The sequence below is a fragment of the Oncorhynchus mykiss genome, chromosome 9 (assembly GCF_057628025.1).
Source record: "Oncorhynchus mykiss isolate SJ-2025 chromosome 9, ASM5762802v1, whole genome shotgun sequence".
In the NCBI taxonomy this organism is placed as follows: domain Eukaryota; kingdom Metazoa; phylum Chordata; class Actinopteri; order Salmoniformes; family Salmonidae; genus Oncorhynchus; species Oncorhynchus mykiss.
Window position 1 is genome coordinate 73643547 of NC_143030.1, and position 24851 is coordinate 73668397.

Consider the following 24851-nt stretch of genomic DNA (forward strand, 5'->3'; position numbering starts at 1 on the left):
TTGGGAGAAGTTGCTCTCGGAGGATGTGTTGGTACCATTTTTTTTTCATGGCTGTGTTCTTAGGCAAAATTGTGAGTGAGCCCACTCCCTTGGCTGAGAAGCAACCCCACACATGAATGGTCTCAGGATGCTCACCTTGTCTTCTCCGGACAAGCTTTTTTTCCGGATGCCCCAAACAATCGGAAAGGGGATTCAGAGAAAATAGCCCAGTCCTCAGCAGTCCAATCCCTGTACCTTTTGCAGAATATCAGTCTGTCCCTGATGTTTTTCCTGGAGAGAAGTTGCTTCTTTACTGCCCTTCTTGACACCAGGCCATCCTCCAAAAGTCTATGCCTCACTGTGCATGCACTCACACCTGCCTGCTGCCATTCCTGAGCAAGCTCTGTACTGGTGGTGCCCAGATCCCGCAGCTGAATCAACTTTAGGAGACGGTCCTGGTGCTTTCTGGACTTTCTTGGGCGCCCTGAAGCCTTCTTTACAACAATTGAACCGCTCTCCTTGAAGTTCTTGAGGATCCGATAAATGGTTGATTTAGGTGAAATCTTACTGGCAGCAATATCCTTGCCTGTGAAGCCCTTTTTGTGTAAAGTAATGATGACAGCCCGTGTTTCCTTACAGGTAACGATGGTTGAACAAAGGAAGAACAATGATTTCAGGCACCACCCTTCTTTTGACGCTACTAGTCTGTTATTCAAACTCAATCAGCATGACAGAGTGATCTCCAGCCTTGTCCTCGTCAACACTCACACCTGTGTTAACGAGAGAATCACTGAGATGATGTCAGCTGGTCCTTTTGTGGCAGGGCTGAAATGCAGTTGAAATGTTTTTTGGGGGGATTCAGTTCATTTGCATGGCAAAGAGGGACTCAGAGGGGCAATTAATTGCAATCCATCTGATCACTCTTCATAACATTCTGGAGTATATGTAAATTGCCATCATACAAACTGGGGCAGCAGACTGTGAAAATAAATATTTGTGTCATTCTCAACTTTTGGCCACGGTGGTGTATGAACTAACAGGTTATAGAGCAAACAACACAATTATCACAACACAGGTTGTAATATGGCTTTTTTTTTGACTGGCTTGGCTGGTCTTCCTCAGTGATTTTATCTACGCACCGCTACTGAATTGAACATATGTGAAAAAATTGTTTCACGTGCTAAATTTAAACTCAACATGTGAAAACAGTGGTTTGTGTTTTTTTGATCAGCTTGAAACAAATACATAGAGAATTGGGTCAAGACACAGCCAGAGAGACCTTTCATTGTGATGGAGTAAAGTCAATGACTGGCCTCTGTTTTTAAGAGGTCTGTTCCTGATGAAGAAAACATGATTGGTATTTACACATGTTGTGTATGTGTCTCTCCAAATGCCTCCAAAAATACAGAACATCTACATGACTACACAGACAAAGAGCTGAGAAACGCTCAGTCTGAAAGAAATTTGCACCGAACAACTTAGCTTCTACTCTGCAATTACCATTTCTTCCATCTGATTAACTCATAAAATAAATGCACTCTGCACAAACGGCACCTTATTGTTGATTGCTGAAAGCATTAGAAAATGCCAAATTACCCTATCAAGAAGTTGATTACAAGATGATTTGATGTTGAGCACGGGGGGAACATCGGGAATCCACGCTTCTGTCTCTTAGTGATGCAATAGGCTTGGATGATTAGCATATTAAAATCTCAACGTTGTTTCATTTACAGTTAATCTAAATCACTGTGCTCCATTTCCAATCCACAAACAGATAGTCCTCCTCAAGGCCGAGCTCCTTTTACCATTCACATGACCCATCACATACAGCCAGCCAGAGAGGTACCATTGCTCTAGATTGAGAGTCAACTACGGGTCAGACTCATTCCAGAGTTGTCCCTTCATTAGGCCTGTAATGGTGTGATGGATAATGGGGGAGAGGGTTTGACTTACGATAAGCTGTTCTCCAGCCGCCCGCCAGTGGATCCAATGATCTCCCCCAGAGTGCAGAAGGTCTGACCCAGGAAGTCCTGGTGGAGAGAGCCTGGGGTCAGTCTTATGACCCGTCTGATCAGGTTTGGAGTCAAATCCATTTAAATTCATGAAGTAAACCAAATTCCAATTCCAAATTTTCCTAATTGAAAAGCATTGAAGAGAATTGGAATTCGAGGTAGAATTTCAGTGTTCTTCCTGAGTGGAAATGGAATTGACCCCAACCCTGTTTCTAACAGCAAGGCAGTTCACAGTACCACAGTACGTGCAGTGCTTTCAGATGGTGGTGAGTAAGATGTAATACAGCTAGGACATCCCACATGCCAGGTTGAAACCAAAGTTATTCAAAGTGGTTGAAGACATTGGGAGCCATTGTGACAATGAAAACTATTCATTTTATAATCTGGACATACGGTACGTTATCAAAAAGGCTAAAAGAACAAGATCACTTATTTATTTTAAACCAAATCTCTATTTTTTTTATGTAAATGCCATCTTATAGAAGTGTCCAGACACTTTTTTCTCGATTTCACTTAGTTGTGAGAAACGTACCAGAAATAGACTTCCTCAGGCTCATTCTGCAGTATCGGGGCAGTGATAAAATATTAGCAAATGTTCCAAAAACATTAAAATACATCCTTTTATACTCTCAGTATAGTGAGCTCTCCAGGAACAGGGTTGGAGTGAAAACCTACAGGACGGTAGCTCTCCAGGAACAGGGTAGGAGAGCCCTGCACTACATTATTCTGTTTAAAAAAACAACTAGCCTACTGTAGCTCTGGCTTTGAAGTCTCCTCTCAAAGTGCTTTACCTGAGATTTTGATATAGTGGGAACGGCTGAATGAGACTATGGTTGACATGACTGCTTGGTTTTGAGCCAACGTTTGTCCTTGATTGGAACAGAAAAAACACCCCACAGACATCACATTGGACAAGCGAAAACAGGAGTGTAAAAAAAAACACATCTCACATCATGAATGTGTGTTGTGAAATACAAATCAGTAGACGTTACATGACATGCCATAATGACTGACATTACAACAATAAATGTCTTTACTAGGTGCATCGATACTAACCTTCTGCTCTCCCGGATTTTGTTGAGGTCAAAGGGAATAGAACACAGTCAGAGGTCAAATCTAAAATACAATATTGCATTCATGCAAAGACAACAAGCTTCCTTCTGATAACTATCCTTCCTCTGTACTGTCAGTATTGGCATAACATTGCATAATGAACAACATAACATTAACAACATGATGCATTATATACTGATGGGAGACACTTACAAATTTAGAAATATTTGAACTTCTGGAGTCCACATTGTATCTGCAAGAAACCAAACATAGTTAGGTACAAATCACTCCAAATGACAAACTATGTCAGTGTGAATAGCCAGTTCAGATATTAGATAAGTTTGCTTCTTACGAACTAAATGGGCAAATCTAATTATCTCTAAAATAACCTTGAATTTAACAGGGATGTTTCTGCAGGAGGGAGGAGGGAAACAATGTAGAAGGGTCGAGAATATACTCCCTGTTTGCTAACATTAGAACATCCACTGACTGTTGGACTATACCGCTGACAGACTGTCTCTGAATCCTATTCACTGTGGATATGAAGCCAATCATCTACCTCGGGCCTCAGGACTGTGATGCTTGCTTAACTTTTTCCTTGGTCAAACTCAATAGCTCATTGGTTCATAACATTTATTTTGTCTCATCATTTGGGAGTTCTGTCTGACTGTAGGGTGTCTGTTATGCTGGAGTAGACTGATTGATTATTTGCAGTTTGTTAAAAATTAATATTGGCCTTGCTAACACCTGAACCACACTGATTGTTTCTAAGAGCTTTGTCACAGTGCAAAACCATTGCAATTGATTCTTGATTGATTTTCCAGAGCTTAAATAATAGCACCTGAAACAGTCGGAGCAAGAGCTCTACACAGTAATAGCTTGATAACAACCTATTTAAAGGGCATAATTCAATCTTTAACAGTAGTTATGTAAAACGTCATTTTCTCCCCACATCCCTATGATACAAACGTCTAACATGTAGCCACAAATAGTTATTCAAATAAAATACTTTTCGCAGTTCAACACTAGAATTTTGCAGTTGCATATTACCTGACTTTGAAGAGCAGATAGAACAGTCTATAATGAATAACAGACTGCTCAACAAAACCTACTGTGTATCACTGACTACATTAAAAAGCTATACTGATCTTTCTCTAGTATTGATCTGGACTAAGAGGTGTGGTGGCTGACCAGAATAACCAAGTGGACATAGAGATAGCACTTAAATCACGGTGATAAATGAAAAGGCTCGTTCTTCGGAAAGTATTTACACCCCTTGACTTTTTACACATTTTGTTGTGTTACAGCCTGAATTTAAAATTGATTTAACATAGATTTTGTGTCACTGGCCTACACACAATACCCCATAATGTCAAAGTGGAATTATGTTTTTCTAAATTCTTTACAAATGAAAAGCTGAAATGTCTTCAGTCATTAAGTATTCAACCCTTTTGTTATGGAAAGCCTAAATAAGGTCTGGAGTAAAAAAGTAACATAATAAGTTGCATGTGTTTAACATGATTTTTGAATGACTACCTCATCTCTGTACCCCACACATACAATTATCTGTCAGGTCCCTCAGTCGAGCAGTGCATTTCAAACACAGATTCAACCACAAAGGCCAGGAGGTTTTCCAATGCCTTGCAAAGAAGGGCATCTATTGGTAGATGGGTAAAAATGTCAAAAGCAGATATTGAATATCCTTTTGAACATGTTGATGTTATAAATTACACTTTGGATGGTGTACCAATACACCCAGTTTCTAAAAAAGATACAGGAGTACTTTCTAACTCAGTTGCCGGAGAGGAAGGAAACCACTCAGGGATTTCACCATGAGGCCAATAGTGACTTTCAAAAGTTGGTGGTGGCCCCCTCACTCATGGTGGCCCCCTCACTCTTCCGAGAGTGAAGGCCGCCTCTGCGACCCGAAAGACTAACAAGGGAGCAAAGAAAATTCTTGAAACTACTTATAAATTGGTCCTATGTATACAACTAATAAAGTTTATTTAGGCTTTTAGCCTAGCAGTAGGTATTTCCCAGTTGGAGACAGATAGGTTGGTCACTTACACGTCAAAGCGGAGGTTCTGCTTCTCTTCGAAGAAGAAGTCCAGGAAAAACTTCCTCACAAAGTTTGGATTCAGTGTGTTGTCAATAACCTCTGTTCTGCCAAACTGAAACAGTAGCCAGGAAAAGGAAACACAGCTTACAGAGTGATACTTCATCTAACAGAACCTCTATGGAAAGACGGGTTACAGAGTGATACTTCATCTAACAGAACCTCTATGGAAACACGGGTTACAGAGTGATACTTCATCTAACAGAACCTACAGTGCCTTGCGAAAGTATTCGGCCCCCTTGAACTTTGCGACCTTTTGCCACATTTCAGGCTTCAAACATAAAGATATAAAACTGTATTTTTTTGTGAAGAATCAACAACAAGTGGGACACAATCATGAAGTGGAACAACATTTATTGGATATTTCAAACTTTTTTAACAAATCAAAAACTGAAAAATTGGGCGTGCAAAATTATTCAGCCCCTTTACTTTCAGTGCAGCAAACTCTCTCCAGAAGTTCAGTGAAGATATCTGAATGATCCAATGTTGACCTAAATGACTAATGATGATAAATACAATCCACCTGTGTGTAATCAAGTCTCCGTATAAATGCACCTGTACTGTGATAGTCTCAGCGGTCCGTTAAAAGCGCAGATAGCATCATGAAGAACAAGGAACACACCAGGCAGGTCCGAGATACTGTTGTGAAGAAGTTTAAAGCCGGATTTGGATACAAAAAGATTTCCCAAGCTTTAAACATCCCAAGGAGCACTGTGCAAGCGATAATATTGAAATGGAAGGAGTATCAGACCACTGCAAATCTACCAAGACCTGGCCGTCCCTCTAAACTTTCAGCTCATACAAGGAGAAGACTGATCAGAGATGCAGCCAAGAGGCCCATGATCACTCTGGATGAACTGCAGAGATCTACAGCTGAGGTGGGAGACTCTGTCCATAGGACAACAATCTGTCGTATATTGCACAAATCTGGCCTTTATGGAAGAGTGGCAAAAAGAAAGCCATTTCTTAAAGATATCCATAAAAAGTGTTGTTTAAAGTTTGCCACAAGCCACCTGGGAGACACACCAAACATGTGGAAGAAGGTGCTCTGGTCAGATGAAACCAAAATTGAACTTTTTGGTAACAATGCAAAACGTTATGTTTGGCGTAAAAGCAACACAGCTGAACACACCATGCCCACTGTCAAACATGGTGGTGGCAGCATCATGGTTTGGGCCTGCTTTTCTTCAGCAGGGACAGGGAAGATGGTTAAAATTGATGGGAAGATGGATGGAGCCAAATACAGGACCATTCTGGAAGAAAACCTGATGGAGTCTGCAAAAGACCTGAGACTGGGACAGAGATTTGTCTTCCAACAAGACAATGATCCAAAACATAAAGCAAAATCTACAATGGAATGGTTCAAAAATAAACATATCCAGGTGTTAGAATGGCCAAGTCAAAGTCCAGACCTGAATCCAATCGAGAATCTGTGGAAAGAACTGAAAACTGCTGTTCACAAATGCTCTCCATCCAACCTCACTGAGCTCGAGCTGTTTTGCAAGGAGGAATGGGAAAAAATGTCAGTCTCTCGATGTGCAAAACTGATAGAGACATACCCCAAGCGACTTACAGCTGTAATCGCAGCAAAAGGTGGCGCTACAAAGTATTAACTTAAGGGGGCTGAATAATTTTGCACGCCCAATTTTTCAGTTTTTGATTTGTTAAAAAAGTTTGAAATATCCAATAAATGTCGTTCCACTTCATGATTGTGTCCCACTTGTTGTTGATTCTTCACAAAAAAATACAGTTTTATATCTTTATGTTTGAAGCCTGAAATGTGGCAAAAGGTCGCAAAGTTCAAGGGGGCCGAATACTTTCGCAAGGCACTGTATATGGAAACATCAACTCCATAATTGATATCAGTATGAGCCATATGATAATCAATGACACAATGTCACTAAATCTAAGTATATGAAAGTTTAACATCACTAGCAATATTATCCACATACGTCAACCGTAACATTGGGATCAACTCAAAAACAATGATCAGCAAATCCCGAGTACTCTAAATGAAATAATCAGCACAGAGCCACAGCCATTACCAATACAGCCTGTGATCTAATCTACATCCTTAGTAAGTTAGAATCACCACTGGGTTTAAACCAATGGAGTGTTGTGTTCTAATTGCTGGCTCCTCAGCCAGAACAGAACCAATGGAGTGTTGTGTTCTAATGGCTGGCTCCTCAGCCAGAACAGAACCAAGGGAGTGTTGTGTTCTAATTGCTGGCTCCTCAGCCAGAACAGAACCAAGGGAGTGTTGTGTTCTAATTGCTGGCTCCTCAGCCAGAACAGAACCAAGGGAGTGTTGTGTTCTAATTGCTGGCTCCTCAGCCAGAACAGAACCAAGGGAGTGTTGTGTTCTAATTGCTGGCTCCTCAGCCAGAACAGAACCAAGGGAGTGTTGTGTTCTAATTGCTGGATCCTCAGCCAGAACAGAACCAAGGGAGTGTTGTGTTCTAATGGCTGGCTCCTCAGCCAGAACAGAACCAAGGGAGTGTTGTGTTCTAATGGCTGGCTCCTCAGCCAGAACAGAACCAAATGAGTGTTGTGTTCTAATGGCTGGCTCCTCAGACAGAACAGAACCAAGGGAGTGTTGTGTTCTAATCAGAACAAAACCAAGGTAGTGTTGTGTTCTAATGGCTGGCTCCTCAGACAGAACAAAACCAACGGAGTGAGAGTGTCTGAGTGATTCTGTCTCAGCCGGCCGGCCCCAGGGCTGGAGCTCCATTTGTATCTACCAGACACGAATCCCCATTGGGCAGAGGGCCTGGCTGGTATGGTCCAACAGCACAGAGTAATGAGCTATTGATCCCTGCACTGCTTTAATACCCGGCTCATGACCTTAGCGCCCAGCGCACATAATCCCAGCTATCAACTCTGTCCCTCCCAATCCATTATCCGGCCTGGGAGGGGAGTTTATTGGAACCCTACCTACCTGGCATCCATCGACTAAGGAACCATCTGTCGTCACCTGAGACACTTCCACCTGTTCTATTTTGGGGCATTGTTTTCTGAGATAAGATTAGTTAATGGGTAGTGGAGCGTTGTGGGGAATGTTTGTGTATAAAACGGAAAGTGATTGAAATTGCTGTGAAGTGACTGAAACTAAGAGGGCAGAGCACTATAGTGTGTCAATGTTACAGTTAGCTAGAAACAAATAGATTTACTCTTAACATTTTACTTTTAGTTTACACCAACACATAAGTGCATATCATTTATCAACCCTTGTCTCAGTGTATGTGGTGGTGATCAGAAATAGAGAGATGGGAAGTGAGGGAATATGATTTGGCTTGTGAGTCTTCACTCAATGAATGGTACACATACGTATGTCTGTATTTGGGGATTGAAAGTTAACTGTGCTGATTATATAAAATATATACAGCACCAGTTAAAAGTTGGGACACACTTACTCATTCAAGCGTTTCTTACTTTTTTCTACATTATAGAATAATAGTGAAGAAATCAAAACTATTAAATAACACATGGAATTGTCACACCCTGTCACACCCTTTTTATGTCTCTATTTTGGTTTGGTCAGGGTGTGATTTGGGGTGGGCATTCTATGTTCTTTTTTCTATGTTTTGTATTTCTTTGTTTTGGCCGGGTATGGTTCTCAATCAGGGACAGCTGACTATCGTTGTCTCTGATTGGGAACCATACTTAGGTGGGAAAAAGCTACCTATGTTTTGTGGGTAGTTATTTTCTGTTTAGTGTTTTCTGCACCTGACAGGACTGTTTCGGATTAGTTTATTCTCTTTGTTATTTTGTTATAGTGTTCAGTATAAAATAAAAAGCATGAACACTTACCACGCTGCGCTTTGGTCTGATCCTTCATGCAACGACAACCGTTACAGGAATCCTGTAGTAACCCCCCCCCCAAAGAGTGTTAAACAAATCAAAATATATCATCTTCAAAGTAGTCACCCTTTGCCTTGATGACAGCTTTGCACACTCTTGGCATTCTCTCAACCAGCTTCATGAGGAATGCTTTTCCAACAGTCTTGAAGGAGTTCCCACATACACTGAGCACTTGTTGGCTGCTTTTCCTTCACTCTGTGGTCCAACTCATTCCAAACCATTTCAATTGGGTTGAGGTCGGGTGATTGTGGAGGCCAGGTCATCTGATACAGTACTCCATCACTCTTCTTCTTGGTCAAATAGCCCTTACACAGCCTGGAGGTGTGTTTTGTCATTGTCTTGTTGAAAAACAAATGACAGTTCCACTAAGCGCAAACCAGATGGGATGGCGTATAGCTGCAGAATGCTGTGGTAGCCATGCTGGTTAAGAGAGCCTTGAATTCTAAATAAGTCACCTGAAAAGCACTCGCACACCATCACACCTCCTCCTCCATGCTTCACTATGGGAACCACACATGCGGAGATCATCCGTTCAGCTACTCTGCGTCTCACAAAGAAACGTAACCAAAAATCTAAAATGTGGGCCAAAGGACAGATTTCCAGCAGTCTAATGTCCATTGGTCGTGTTTCTTGGCCCAAGCAAGTCTCTTCTTATTGGTGTCCATTAGTAGTGTTTTTTTTGTAGCAATTCGACCATGAAGGCTTGATACCCTCAGTCTCCTCTGAACAGTTGATGTTGAGATGTGTCGGTTACTTGAACTCTGTGAAGCATTTATTTGGGCTGCAATTTCTGAGGAGCAGTTAATTCTAATGAACTTATCCTCTGCAGCAGAGGTAACTCTGGGTCTTCCTTTCCTGTAGCGGTCCTCACGAGATCCAGTTTCATCATAGCGCTTGATGGTTTTTGCAACTGCACTTGAAGAAACATTCAAAGTTCTTGAAATTTTCCGGATTGACTAACCTTCATGTCTTAAAATAATGATGGACTGTCGTTTCTTTTTGCTTATTTGAGCTGTTCTTGCCATAATATGGACTTGGTCTTTTACCAAATAGGGCTTTCTTCTGTATACCACCCCTACTTTATCCCAACACAACTGTTTGGCTCAAACGCATTAAGAAGGAAAGACATTTCACAAATTATCACAACTGTTAATTGAAATGCATTCCATGTGACTACCTCATGAAGCTGGTTGAGAGAATGCCAAGAGTCTGCAAAGCTGTCAAGGCAAAGGGTGGCTGCTTTGAAGAATCTCAATTTAAAATATATTTTGATTTGTTTAACTTTTTTGGTTACTACATGATTCCATATGTGTTATTTCATAGTAGATGTCTTCACTATTTTTCTACAATGTAGAAAATAGTAAAAATAAAAGAGAAACCCTTGAATGAGTAGTTGTGTCCAAACCTTTTTACTGGTACTGTATTTTATTTGGCACATACACCGGATAGCTGCTGTGCAATGTGTTGTTCTACAGGGTCAGCCATAGGACAGTGCCCCTGGAGCAAATTAGGGTTAAGTGCCTTGCTCAAGAGCATATAGATTTTTCACCTTGTCGGCTCGGGTCTTCGAACCAGCAGTTTCTGGCCCAACACTGACCGCTAGGCTACCTACCACCCTATAATTATGCCCGCTCTTTGATTAGCCCTGTCGCAATGAAAAAGGTAGTGGAAGACGTCTTGCTGTAAGGGGATCGACTCAGACAAAGCCCTTAATGACATTCTTTAGTCAAGCAGTGTTGACTTATTAAATATATAAACAAACAAAAACCGTCAGCACTGTGGCAGAGATTCAATTGGTTCTGCGCTTTAGGATAAAGGTTCTCTCAAAAGAAATGCAAGAAGAGGATATTCAAGAGAGGTAGAGGGAGCGATAGAGATTGAGAGAGATAGAGGGAGAGAAAAAGACAAAGATAGAGATACAGATTGAGAGAGAAAGAGAGAGAGCACTTTGAGAATGAGCTAGCTTGCTGCTGATGATATTCCCAGCTAGACATTCCTCTGCATTGTGCAGTGCTCATGGCTTAGGCTGTGCCGGCTGGCATAGCAGCAGTTTTGCTATGTAGAGGGACTATCGGCAAAGTCGACAGAGAAGGGCCGATAGCCGACAGAGAAGGGCCGATAGCCGACAGAGAAGGGCCGATAGCCGACAGAGAAGGGCCGATAGCCGACAGAGAAGGGCCGATAGCCGACAGAGAAGGGCCGATAGCCGACAGAGAAGGGCCGATAGCCGACAGAGAAGGGCCGATAGCCGACAGAGAAGGGCCGATAGCCGACAGAGTAGGGCCGCTCCAAAAACCAAAGAAGAAGATGGAACAACATGAGTCTCAGTCTGGAAGGTTCTTACGTTTCCCCGAATTGTATGAATAAGTACCTTTAACAGAACAGCGAGTCAAGACGCAAATTAAAAAAAGGCTGAAAATAGAACTTCATTTTCAACTCACCTCCCTCCACTCTTTGGTTCCGATACCCTGCACATACAGCACAACCACTGCAGAGAGACAAAGAGAGAAGACAGAAGGCTATAGAACTGGAGAACATGGGGCCAATTGCATTTGTAGAGTGTTTTTCATTTACTGACATAAAATCACAAAGCTCTCTACATTGTAGAGCAACTATTAAAATAAAAATGCTTTAACAAGGTCAAAACATTGAAACTAATAGAGATCTAATTTGGTAGCATAGTATATGACAGTCATTAAATTCTCCCTGAAAACATATTTCTCTAATAAGCATTCAGAAAAAAAAACACTTGTTGATTCAGTTCAGGTTGGTCAACCGTTGCCACAGCCATTTAAACATAGCGGTTGAATGTTGGGCATCAGCAGTAATGCCCTTCACTCTGGCTTCGTGCAGGCAATTAAAAATATGTTCTCTCTTCTAAAGACCAATTAGGAATGTTGAGAAAACAGCATTGGGGCAAGTGTCTGGGCACCTTGGCAACATTACTGCATTGGCAATTGCTGCTCATGACAGATCCAAAATAGTAACACAAGAATGGAGCTATATACAGGGAGTACCAGTACCAGATCAATGTGGAGCTATATACAGGGAGTACCAGTCCCAGATCAATGTGGAGCTATATACAGGGAGTACCAGTACCAGATCAATGTGGAGCTATACACAGGGAGTACCAGTCCCAGATCAATGTGGAGCTATATACAGGGAGTACCAGTACCAGATCAATGTGGAGCTATACACAGGGAGTACCAGTCCCAGATCAATGTGGAGCTATACACAGGGAGTACCAGTCCCAGATCAATGTGGAGCTATATACAGGGAGTACCAGATCAATGTGGAGCTATATACAGGGAGTACCAGTACCAGATCAATGTGGAGCTATTTACAGGGAGTACCAGTCCCAGATCAATGTGGAGCTATATACAGGGAGTACCAGTCCCAGATCAATGTGGAGCTATATACAGGGATTACCAGTACCAGATCAATGTGGAGCTATGTACAGGGAGTACCAGTACCAGATCAATGTGGAGCTATATACAGGGAGTACCAGTACCAGATCAATGTGGAGCTATATACAGGGAGTACCAGTACCAGATCAATGTGGAGCTATATACAGGGAGTACCAGTCCCAGATCAATGTGGAGCTATATACAGGGAGTACCAGTACCAGATCAATGTGGAGCTATATACAGGGAGTACCAGTCCCAGATCAATGTGGAGCTATATACAGGGAGTACCAGTACCAGATCAATGTGGAGCTATACACAGGGAGTACCAGTCCCAGATCAATGTGGAGCTATACACAGGGAGTACCAGTCCCAGATCAATGTGGAGCTATATACAGGGAGTACCAGATCAATGTGGAGCTATATACAGGGAGTACCAGTACCAGATCAATGTGGAGCTATTTACAGGGAGTACCAGTCCCAGATCAATGTGGAGCTATATACAGGGAGTACCAGTCCCAGATCAATGTGGAGCTATATACAGGGATTACCAGTACCAGATCAATGTGGAGCTATGTACAGGGAGTACCAGTACCAGATCAATGTGGAGCTATATACAGGGAGTACCAGTACCAGATCAATGTGGAGCTATATACAGGGAGTACCAGTACCAGATCAATGTGGAGCTATATACAGGGAGTACCAGTACCAGATCAATGTGGAGCGATATACAGGGAGTACCAGATCAATGTGGAGCTATATACAGGGAGTACCAGTACCAGATCAATGTGGAGCTATATACAGGGAGTACCAGTATCAGATCAATGTGGAGCTATATACAGGGAGTACCAGTACCAGATCAATGTGCAGAGGTACAAGGCATTTGAGGTAGATATGCACATGAAGGCCTGGTAAAGTGACTAGGCATCAGGATAGATAATAATAAGGTATTTGAGGTAGATATGTACATGAAGGCAGGGTAAAGTGACTAGGCATCAGGATAGAAAATAATAATAAGGTATTTGAGGTAGATATGTACATGAAGGCAGGGTAAAGTGGCTAGGCATCAGGATAGATAATAATAAGGTATTTGAGGTAGATATGTACATGAAGGCAGGGTAAAGTGGCTAGGCATCAGGATAGATAATAATAATAAGGTATTTGAGGTAGATATGTACATGAAGGCAGGGTAAAGTGGCTAGGCATCAGGATAGATAATAATAATAAGGTATTTGAGGTAGATATGTACATGAAGACAGGGTGAACTGACTAGACATCAGGATAGATAATACTAATAATAAGGTATTTGAGGTAGATATGTACATGAAGGCTGGGAAAGTGACTACGCATCAGGATAGATAATAAGGTATACACTTAGGTTGGAGTCATTAAAACTCTTTTCAATCACTCCACAAATGTCTTGTTAACAAACTATAGTTTTGGCAAGTCGGTTAGGACATCTACTTTGTGCATGACATAAGTCATTTTTCCAACAATTGTTTACAGACAGATTATTTCACATATAATTCACTGTATCACAATTCCAGTGGGTCAAAGTTTACATACACAAAATTGAATGTGCCTTTAAACAGCTTGGACTATTCCAGAAAATTATGTCATGGCTCTAGAAGCTTCTGATAGGCTAATTGACATCATTTGAGTCAATTGGCTAGGAGGTGTACCTGTGGAGGTGTACCTGTGGATGTATTTTAAGGACTACCTTCAAACTCAGTGCCTCTTTGCTTGACATCATGGGAAAATCAAAAGAAATCAGCCAAGACCTCAGAAAACATTTTTTGTAGACCTCCACAAATCTGGTTCATCTTTGGGAGCAATTTCCAAACGCCTGAAGGTACCACGTTCATCTGTACAAACAATAGTACGCAAATATAAACACCATGGGACCACGCAGTCATCATACCGCTCAGGAAGGAGAAGCGTTCTGTCTCCTAGAGATGAATGTACTTTGGGGCAAAAAGCGCAAATCAATCCCAGAAAAACAGCAAAGGACCTTGTGAAGATGCTGGAGGAAACAGGTACAAAAGTATCTATATCCACAGTAAAACGAGTCCTATATCGACATAACCTGAAAGGCCGCTCAGCAAGGAAGAAACCACTGCTCCAAAACCACCATAAAAAAAAGCCAGACTGCAGTTTGTAACTGCACATGGGGACAAAGATCGTACTTTTTGGAGAAATGTCCTCTGGTCTGATAACGACCAGCGCAATGTTAGGAGGAAAAAGGGGGAGACTTGCAAGCCAAAGAACACCATCCCAACCGTGAAGCACAGGGGTGGCAGCATCATGTTGTGGGGGTGCTTTGCTGCAGGAGGGACTGGTGCTCTTCACAAAATAGATGGCATCATGAGGCAGGACAATTATGTGGATATATTGAAGCAACATCTCAAGACATCAGTCAGGAAGTTAAAGCTTGGTTGCAAATGGGTCTTCCAAATGGTCAATGACCCCAAGCATACTTCCAAAGTTGTGGCAAACGGCTTAAGGACAACAATGTCAAGGTATTGAAGTGGCCATCACAAAGCTCTGACCTCAATCCTATAGACAATTTGAGGGCAGAACTGAAAGAGGGTGTGCGTGCAACGAGGCCTACAAACCTGACTCAGTTACACCAGCTCTGTCAGGAGAAATGAGCCAAAATGTACCTAACTTGTTGTTGGAAGCTTGTGGAAGGCTACCCGAAAAGTTTGACCCAAGTTAAACAATTTAAAGGTAATGCTACCAAATACTACTAGAGTGAAAGTAAACTTCTGACCCACTGGGAATGTGATGAAGGAAATAAAATCTGAAATAAATAATTCTCTACTATTATTCTGACATTTGACATTCTTAAAATAAAGTGGTGATCCTAACTGACCTAAGACAGGGAATTTTTACTAGGATTAATGTCAGGAATTGTGAAAAACTGAGGTGTATGTAAACTCCTGACTTCAACTGTATGAACATGAAGGCAGGGTAAAATAACTAGACATCAGGATAGATAATAATAAGAGTAAAATAAAAGAGTAGCAGCAGCATATGATGTAAAAGTGTGTGTGTGTGCATGCGCGCATGTGTGTGTCATGTCGGTGTGTGTGTGTGTGTGTGTGTAGTAAATGTGAATGTTTGTTGGTTTTGTATGGGACCGTCTATGTATGTATGTATGTATGTATGTATGTATGTATGTATGTGTGTATGTGTGTGTGTGTGCATGGTGTATATAAAGTCTAGTGAGTGTGCGTATTGTCAGTGCAAGATAGTTGGTACAGATGGTTTGGGTCCCATAATTGACTATTTAACAGTCTGGCTATTTAGCAGTCTTATGGCTTGGGGGTCGAAGCTGTCTCAGAGCCTGTTGGTCTGAGAGCCTATGCACCAGTACGGTTTGTCAGACCTTGGCAGAGTGAACAGTCTATGGCTTGGGGGTTGAAGCTGTCTCAGAGCCTGTTGGTCTGAGAGCCTATGCACCAGTACGGTTTGTCAGACCTTGGCAGAGTGAACAGTCTATGGCTTGGGGGTTGAAGCTGTCTCAGAGCCTGTTGGTCTGAGAGCCTATGCACCAGTACGGTTTGTCAGACCTTGGCAGAGTGAACAGTCTATGGCTTGGGGGTCGAAGCTGTCTCAGAGCCTGTTGGTCTGAGAGCCTATGCACCAGTACGGTTTGTCAGACCTTGGCAGAGTGAACAGTCTATGGCTTGGGAGTCGAAGCTGTCTCAGAGCCTGTTGGTCTGAGAGCCTATGCACCAGTACGGTTTGTCAGACCTTGGCAGAGTAAACAGTCTATGGCTTGGGGGTTGAAGCTGTTTCAGAGCCTGTTGGTCTGAGAGCCTATGCACCAGTACGGTTTGTCAGACCTTGGCAGAGTGAACAGTCTATGGCTTGGGAGTCGAAGCTGTTTCAGAGCCTGTTGGTCTGAGAGCCTATGCACCAGTACGGTTTGTCAGACCTTGGCAGAGTGAACAGTCTATGGCTTGGGGGTCGAAGCTGTCTCAGAGCCTGTTGGTCTGAGAGCCTATGCACCAGTACAGTTTGTCAGACCTTGGCAGAGTGAACAGTCTTATGGCTTGGGGGTCGAAGCTGTTTCAGAGCCTGTTGGTCTGAGAGCCTATGCACCAGTACGGTTTGTCAGACCTTGGCAGAGTGAACAGTCTATGGCTTGGGGGTCGAAGCTGTTTCAGAGCCTGTTGGTCTGAGAGCCTATGCACCAGTACGGTTTGTCAGACCTTGGCAGAGTGAACAGTCTATGACTTGCGTGGCTGGAGTCTTTGGCGATTTTTTGAGCCTTCCTTAAACACCGCCTGGTATAGAGGTCCTGGATGGCAGGGAGCTCTGCCCCAGTGATGTACTGTGCCGTCCGCACCACCCTCTGTAGCGCTTTGTGGCCAAGGGCGGTGCATTTTCTATACCAAGGGTTGATCCAGCCAGTCAAGATGCAAAGAATAATCTGTCTACCCAAGTTGCCTCTGTGTTTGTAAGCATGTCAGAGGACAGTAAGTGAGATTGAGACGGACTTAGTCAAGGCAGAGCTATGAGAGCTCACAGTAGTGCCCTGTAGTCTAATTCTAAAAGCTAACAGGGTGTGCTGGAGCCACAGTTAGCTCCTAGCAGTGCAGCCCATTAAAATATGTAACTCTGGTCGGTCAACAAAGTAAACAGCTATCGGGGGGGTGCCTTGCAGAAACAGCCTTTGAACAACAGCATGGAGCGAATCATTCAAAGGAGATAAGAAGTGCTTCCTTGACCTGTGATATACCGTAGGATTCCAGAAACGAGTACTCCTTTAGATTAAGCTACTTTTGAGGAAAGATGAGAGAAGCCCACAGCCTAAGTAGGCTTGGACGACATATCGTTTATACCGTATAATTTAAAATGTGGTTTGCTAACTTGCCAGCTAAGTGGCTAGATGTTAAGATGAAGCTTCTTGGTTACAGCAGAGACATTGAAACCCCCTCCTGGATCAAGATCCCTGTTGACTAAATTGTTTTGTGCTTCCACAAAATAGAAATAGTGCCCCCTTGTGTGCACAGTCGGTAATACCGTATACGCCGGTAGGTACAGAAACGGTATGAACATCTGGATATCGCCCAACCCTTAACCTAACTCCCAGCAGCAGATTGATTGTTTGCTTTATGGAAGGTGACTGGGAGAGGACAGCCCATCTGGTGGGATACAGCAGAGCCAAATCCAAAGGAGCTGCATGCCAACTTTTCTCCTTTGGCTTCAGGATCAGGTAACCAGGTGAACAGAATTCAATCAGCCTTACTATTGAATCCATTATGCTGAGTGTTGAGGTAGCCAATACATTTTTTTTTTAAAGTTCACAATTCTATCTATTGTACAACAGAGCTTATTGTCGTGTAGAAAATGTTGGCAAAGTAATGCAAAAATACATGCAGACATGCAGACTTCCTATTAGATCTGAAAAGACACCCATCACAAGTCTAGCTGACAGTGCATTCATTACATTAGGCTGACGGTGCATTACATTAGGCTGACAGTGCATTACATTAGGCTGACAGTGCATTACATTAGGCTGACAGTGCATTACATTAGGCTGACAGTGCATTACATTAGGCTGACAGTGCATTACATTAGGCTGACAGTGCATTACATTAGGCAGGACAGTGCATTACATTAGGCAGGACAGTGCATTACATTAGGCTGACAGTGCATTACATTAGGCTGACAGTGCATTACATTAGGCTGACAGTGCATTACATTAGGCAGGACAGTGCATTACATTAGGCAGGACAGTGCATTACATTAGGCTGGACAGTGCATTACATTAGGCTGACAGTGCATTACATTAGGCTGGACAGTGCATTACATTAGGCTGGACAGTGCATTACATTAGGCTGGACAGTGCATTACATTAGGCTGGACAGTGCATTACATTAGGCTGGACAGTGCATTACATTAGGCTGACAGTGCATTACATTAGGCTGACAGTGCATTACATTAGGCTGGACAGTGCATTACATTAGGCTGACAGTGCATTACATTAGGCTGACAGTGCATTACATTAGGCTGACAGTGCATTACATTAGGCTGACAGTGCATTACATTAGGCTGACAGTGCATTACATTAGGCTGACAGTGCATTACATTAGGCTGACAGTGCATTACATCAGGCTGGACAGTGCATTACATTAGGCTGGACAGTGCATTACATTAGGCTGGACAGTGCATTACATTAGGCTGGACAGTGCATTACATTAGGCTGACAGTGCATTACATTAGGCTGACAGTGCATTACATTAGGCAGGACAGTGCATTACATTAGGCTGGACAGTGCATTACATTAGGCTGGACAGTGCATTACATTAGGCAGGACAGTGCATTACATTAGGCAGGACAGTGCATTACATTAGGCTGACAGTGCATTACATTAGGCAGGACAGTGCATTACATTAGGCTGGACAGTGCATTACATTAGGCTGACAGTGCATTACATTAGGCTGACAGTGCATTACATCAGGCTGGACAGTGCATTACATTAGGCTGGACAGTGCATTACATTAGGCTGACAGTGCATTACATTAGGCTGGACAGTGCATTACATTAGGCTGACAGTGCATTACATCAGGCTGGACAGTGCATTACATTAGGCTGGACAGTGCATTACATTAGGCAGGACAGTGCATTACATTAGGCAGGACAGTGCATTACATTAGGCTGGACAGTGCATTACATTAGGCTGGACAGTGCATTACATTAGGCAGGACAGTGCATTACATTAGGCAGGACAGTGCATTACATTAGGCTGACAGTGCATTACATTAGGCTGGACAGTGCATTACATTAGGCAGGACAGTGCATTACATTAGGCTGACAGTGCATTACATTAGGCTGGACAGTGCATTACATTAGGCTGGACAGTGCATTACATTAGGCAGGACAGTGCATTACATTAGGCAGGACAGTGCATTACATTAGGCTGACAGTGCATTACATTAGGCTGGACAGTGCATTACATTAGGCAGGACAGTGCATTACATTAGGCTGACAGTGCATTACATTAGGCTGGACAGTGCATTCATTACATTAGGCTGGACAGTGCATTACATTAGGCTGACAGTGCATTACATTAGGCTGGACAGTGCATTACATTAGGCAGGACAGTGCATTACATTAGGCTGGACAGTGCATTACATTAGGCTGACAGTGCATTACATTAGGCTGACAGTGCATTACATTAGGCTGGACAGTGCATTACATTAGGCTGACAGTGCATTACATTAGGCTGACAGTGCATTACATTAGGCTGGACAGTGCATTACATTAGGCTGACAGTGCATTACATTAGGCTGGACAGTGCATTACATTAGGCTGGACAGTGCATTACATTAGGCTGACAGTGCATTACATTAGGCTGGACAGTGCATTACATTAGGCTGACAGTGCATTACATTAGGCTGACAGTGCATTACATTAGGCTGGACAGTGCATTACATTAGGCTGACAGTGCATTACATTAGGCTGGACAGTGCATTACATTAGGCTGGACAGTGCATTACATTAGGCTGACAGTGCATTACATTAGGCTGGACAGTGCATTACATTAGGCTGACAGTGCATTAAATTAGGCTGGACAGTGCATTACATTAGGCTGACAGTGCATTACATTAGGCTGACAGTGCATTACATTAGGCTGACAGTGCATTACATTAGGCTGACAGTGCATTACATTAGGCTGACAGTGCATTACATTAGGCTGACAGTGCATTACATTAGGCTGACAGTGCATTACATTAGGCTGGACAGTGCATTACATTAGGCTGGACAGTGCATTACATTAGGCTGGACAGTGCATTACATTAGGCTGACAGTGCATTACATTAGGCAGGACAGTGCATTACATTAGGCTGGACAGTGCATTACATTAGGCTGACAGTGCATTACATTAGGCTGACAGTGCATTACATTAGGCTGGACAGTGCATTACATTAGGCTGACAGTGCATTACATTAGGCTGGACAGTGCATTACATTAGGCTGACAGTGCATTACATTAGGCTGGACAGTGCATTACATTAGGCTGACAGTGCATTACATTAGGCTGACAGTGCATTACATTAGGCTGGACAGTGCATTACATTAGGCAGGACAGTGCATTACATTAAGCTGACAGTGCATTACATTAGGCTGGACAGTGCATTACATTAGGCTGGACAGTGCATTACATTAGGCTGGACAGTGCATTACATTAGGCTGGACAGTGCATTACATTAGGCTGGACAGTGCATTACATTAGGCTGGACAGTGCATTACATTAGGCTGGACAGTGCATTACATTAGGCTGGACAGTGCATTACATTAGGCTGGACAGTGCATTACATTAGGCTGGACAGTGCATTACATTAGGCTGGACAGTGCATTACATTAGGCTGGACAGTGCATTACATTAGGCTGGACAGTGCATTACATTAGGCTGGACAGTGCATTACATTAGGCTGACAGTGCATTACATTAGGCTGGACAGTGCATTACATTAGGCTGGACAGTGCATTACATTAGGCTGACAGTGCATTACATTAGGCTGGACAGTGCATTACATTAGGCTGACAGTGCATTACATTAGGCTGACAGTGCATTACATTAGGCTGGACAGTGCATTACATTAGGCAGGACAGTGCATTACATTAAGCTGACAGTGCATTACATTAGGCTGGACAGTGCATTACATTAGGCTGGACAGTGCATTACATTAGGCTGGACAGTGCATTACATTAGGCTGGACAGTGCATTACATTAGGCTGGACAGTGCATTACATTAGGCTGGACAGTGCATTACATTAGGCTGGACAGTGCATTACATTAGGCTGGACAGTGCATTACATCATCCTGTCTAAAATGCATGCATAAGGGCAAAATACCAGACAATATTATTCACACTGTTAATTTATCAGAGTGTGAATCAAGTTGAAGTAAGCAGAGGGTACTTTTGTGGTCTATGATGAATGATCTTACATAGTCACATGGATGTTTATTACACTGTTGATTGCCATAGGCTGGGTTTTGGATTTGCCTTGCAAAAATAATCACACTGGATCAGGCCTAAAAACTCCTTGCTTGTGGGCATTGCATAAAAGCTGCTTGCTATGAGGAACACAGGAAGATGGAGTGAGGAACCAAAGAGAGGAGGAATATGTTTGCTTGGCAGACAGAGGGAGAAATTATTCACTCACAAACACATCAAGCCGGTCACGGATTGAGGGCTACGCTGCAGGTTTCAGGACTCGACTGTGAGAAATCCCCCCTAAATCTCTCTCACAGCAATTTAGGAGGGAGGATAGGGTTTAGATCCCGGCTAATCTATTGGGGGGAGAGGGGGGCTGACCCTGAATGAATCAAGTGTGGAACCCCCTAAACCCTAGCAGGGATCTGTTTTAACAAGATCACATAGAAACACCACCAGTCTGCACACATAGTGACAATGGCAGCTATGAGTGACACTTCTGAGTCCTTATAGTTGACACATCACAACCTTGAAACAGAGGAGACACACACTAGGGCTGACTCCATTTAGTTGACTGGTCCATTGTTTGTTCGATAGGCTGTTGGTCGACTGAGATTTCTTTAGTCGAGCAGTAGCATAAAATAAAAATCACAGTGTACAAGACCTGTCTGATGTGGCTCCTGTCTGAGTGGACTAATCCATTGTGGAGGCCTGTCTGAGTGGACTGATCCATTGTGGCTCCTGTCTGAGTGGACTGATCCATTGTGGCTCCTGTCTGAGTGGACTGATCCATTGTGGCTCCTGTCTGAGTGGACTGATCCATTGTGGATGCCTGTCTGAGTGGACTGATTCATTGTGGCTCCTGTCTGAGTGGACTGATCCATTGTGGCTCCTGTCTGAGTGGACTGATCCATTGTGGAGGACTGTCTGTGGACTGATTTATTGTGGCTCCTGTCTGAGTGGACTGATCCATTGTGGAGGCCTGTCTGAGTGGACTGATCCATTGTGGAGGCCTGTCTGTGTGGACTGATCCATTGTGGAGGCCTGTCTGTGTGAACTGATCCATTGTGGAGGCCTGTCTGTGTGAACTGATCCATTGTGGAGGCCTGTCTGTGTGGACTGATCCATTGTGGAGGCCTGTCTGAGTGGACTGATCCATTGTGGAGGCTGTGGGTATGGCACACCCCATCAGTCTAAGACATGTGTTACTGAAATTGTATATGGTTATATTACGTAAACAAACACTAATAAAAAATAATATAATTTTATAACAAATGCGCAACTGAGAAGATACATCCACGTCAATATCCCAGGTTAAGGCATTGTGTTGGAAATGGACTGGGAGTATAGACGGATATCTTGGTCTTATAGTCAATGTCAGTTCTTTAAAACCTGTTAGATAACATGTGTTGTAAAGGACCAGTAAAATAACCAGTAGCCCAACTTATTTTATATCATAAACCACATTGCTGATGGCAGTAATGTTGTGTGTCACCTGTAAGGTAGTTCTGAGTGTAGTATGCATATATACGGCTGCCAATGAGATGGTGGCTTAGGTGGCTAGAAAGGGTCCATTTTAGCTGTGTCATGATTCTAAAAGAGAGGAGAAATTCTTACTTAAAAGAGCCATGGTAAACAATGATTAATGATAGTCAGTGTGGGTGAGATTGCATCTTTTATATTAATCTGCTGGGGAGACCTATACAACTCCTATTAAAATATGACCTTTTTGAAAAGCTCCTTGAGTGGCTTAATAAGATTTAATAAACGAACGTACAACATTAGGATCTTAATTACACCCACGGCAGGGACTGCCGTTTCCAAGCCTCAATCAGGGAGTATAACTTAATGGATGGAATAATGGGTTTGTGGTAGGTATTAGACCTGCTTAAATTACTTTTCGGGGAATGATCTCAGCAGGGAAGCAGTCCTTGAGTACCTTCCTTTCTAAAATAGACTGAGAAGGTTATGCACATCGGAGGAAATAGTTTTTTTTCCACACTGCCTACATTTCTCTCATATCCAGAGCAACTTACAGTACAAATTACAGTTAAATGCCTTGCTCACGGTCACATTGACAGATTAGTTAACTAATCGGTTCGGGGATTTGAACCAACGACCGTTCGGTTATTGGCCCAATGCTCTTAACCGCTTACTACTTCATATTGAGGAGTCTGGTGGTTCTGCATCGGTGTGGGAGTTCAACTACTTGAGTCATACAGATCAGCTATTGTAAGCTATGGAAAGCAATTGTCTCATTCTGACCAATTTACTATTATGCAAAATAAGACTGACGTTTAACTATTTTGGAGAGAGATTAAAGCATTATAATTCTTTACATTTAGTAGACACTCTTATCTACAGCGACTTACAGTAATGAGTACATACATTTTTGTACTAGTCGCCCATTGGAATCGAACCCACAACTCTAGAGTTGCAAGCAACATGCTCTACCATCTGAGCCACAAACAGACCTCCAAACTGCAAAGAAGTGCAGTATACAGAACAGTGAAGTGCTCTAAAACAAAGGACATCTCATACATCACATTATGTATATCGCATGCCAATCAAAGAGATTATGCTCGGAACTCAAATTTTATTTTCAGGATGCAACTCTAAGAAGCAATCACAATACGGAATGGATTTCAGCGAGAGGAATTTGTGAGAGCAGTTTTCATCTCCTCAAGGGTAGTCCATGCTTGGGTTAAAGGTCACACATGCCTAGAATATATTTAGGTTAGCCTGGATCATATGGATATAAAGAGTGACGAGTCAATGGGAAACGTCCTCTCCACCAAAGCACTAGTTAAGTTAATCAACCTCCATACATATTCATGAGCATCTTTGTGGAATTCATACAACACTTTGACAGCACTTTGACAGTCCATGACAAAAAAAAGGCCATGGCCAATAACATACTGTATTCTGAATAACTGAAACAGTTTCTGGTTTCTAAAATAGATTAATGAACACTAGGGCTGTCCCCGACTAAAAAAAAAAAAATGTTGGTCAACCGAAAGTCGTCTATTCTTTCGACCAATCGATTGGTCAACATTTTTAAATTTGTATTTTTTTCCCATAAGGTGTGTTTTTTTGTTGTGTTATAATAAAATACAATATATGTATTGAGCTTGTCTGATGCTTAAAGCACACTGATGAAATAAGATGCAAATGACTCAAGAGGAAGCCAGAGATCAAGATAACCAGAAGAGAAAAACCTTAACCTGACCCGACCGTCCTCCTCTCGCTCCTGCTGGCTTTAGCAGATTCTACCGTTGCTCTCCTGAAGTTGCTGGTAATAGGCGAGGATTTGGCAACCTCGTGTGGAATGCCAATTTACAGGGCTTTCGGAAACTATCCAGACCCCTTGACTTTTTCCACATTTTGCTACGTTACAGCCTTATTCTAAAATTGATTTGTTTAAATCCTCATCAATCTACACACAATACCCCCTAATGACAAAACAAAAAA

The 24851-nt window shown here is 42.6% G+C and overlaps 1 protein-coding gene across 1 annotated transcript in view; it reads right to left on the bottom strand.

Moving 5' to 3' along the window:
- Positions 1-24851, bottom strand: part of LOC110531254 (copine-9-like) — an 83923-nt gene that overhangs the window by 52310 nt on the left and 6762 nt on the right. Inside the window, exons 3-6 of the mRNA XM_090185317.1 lie at positions 11463-11509; positions 5112-5215; positions 3254-3297; positions 1933-2023 (exon numbers count right to left, since the gene is read on the bottom strand). Of these exons, the coding sequence (XP_090041443.1) occupies positions 1933-2023; positions 3254-3297; positions 5112-5215; positions 11463-11509 (286 nt within the window). The remainder of the gene's footprint in view (positions 1-1932; positions 2024-3253; positions 3298-5111; positions 5216-11462; positions 11510-24851) is intronic.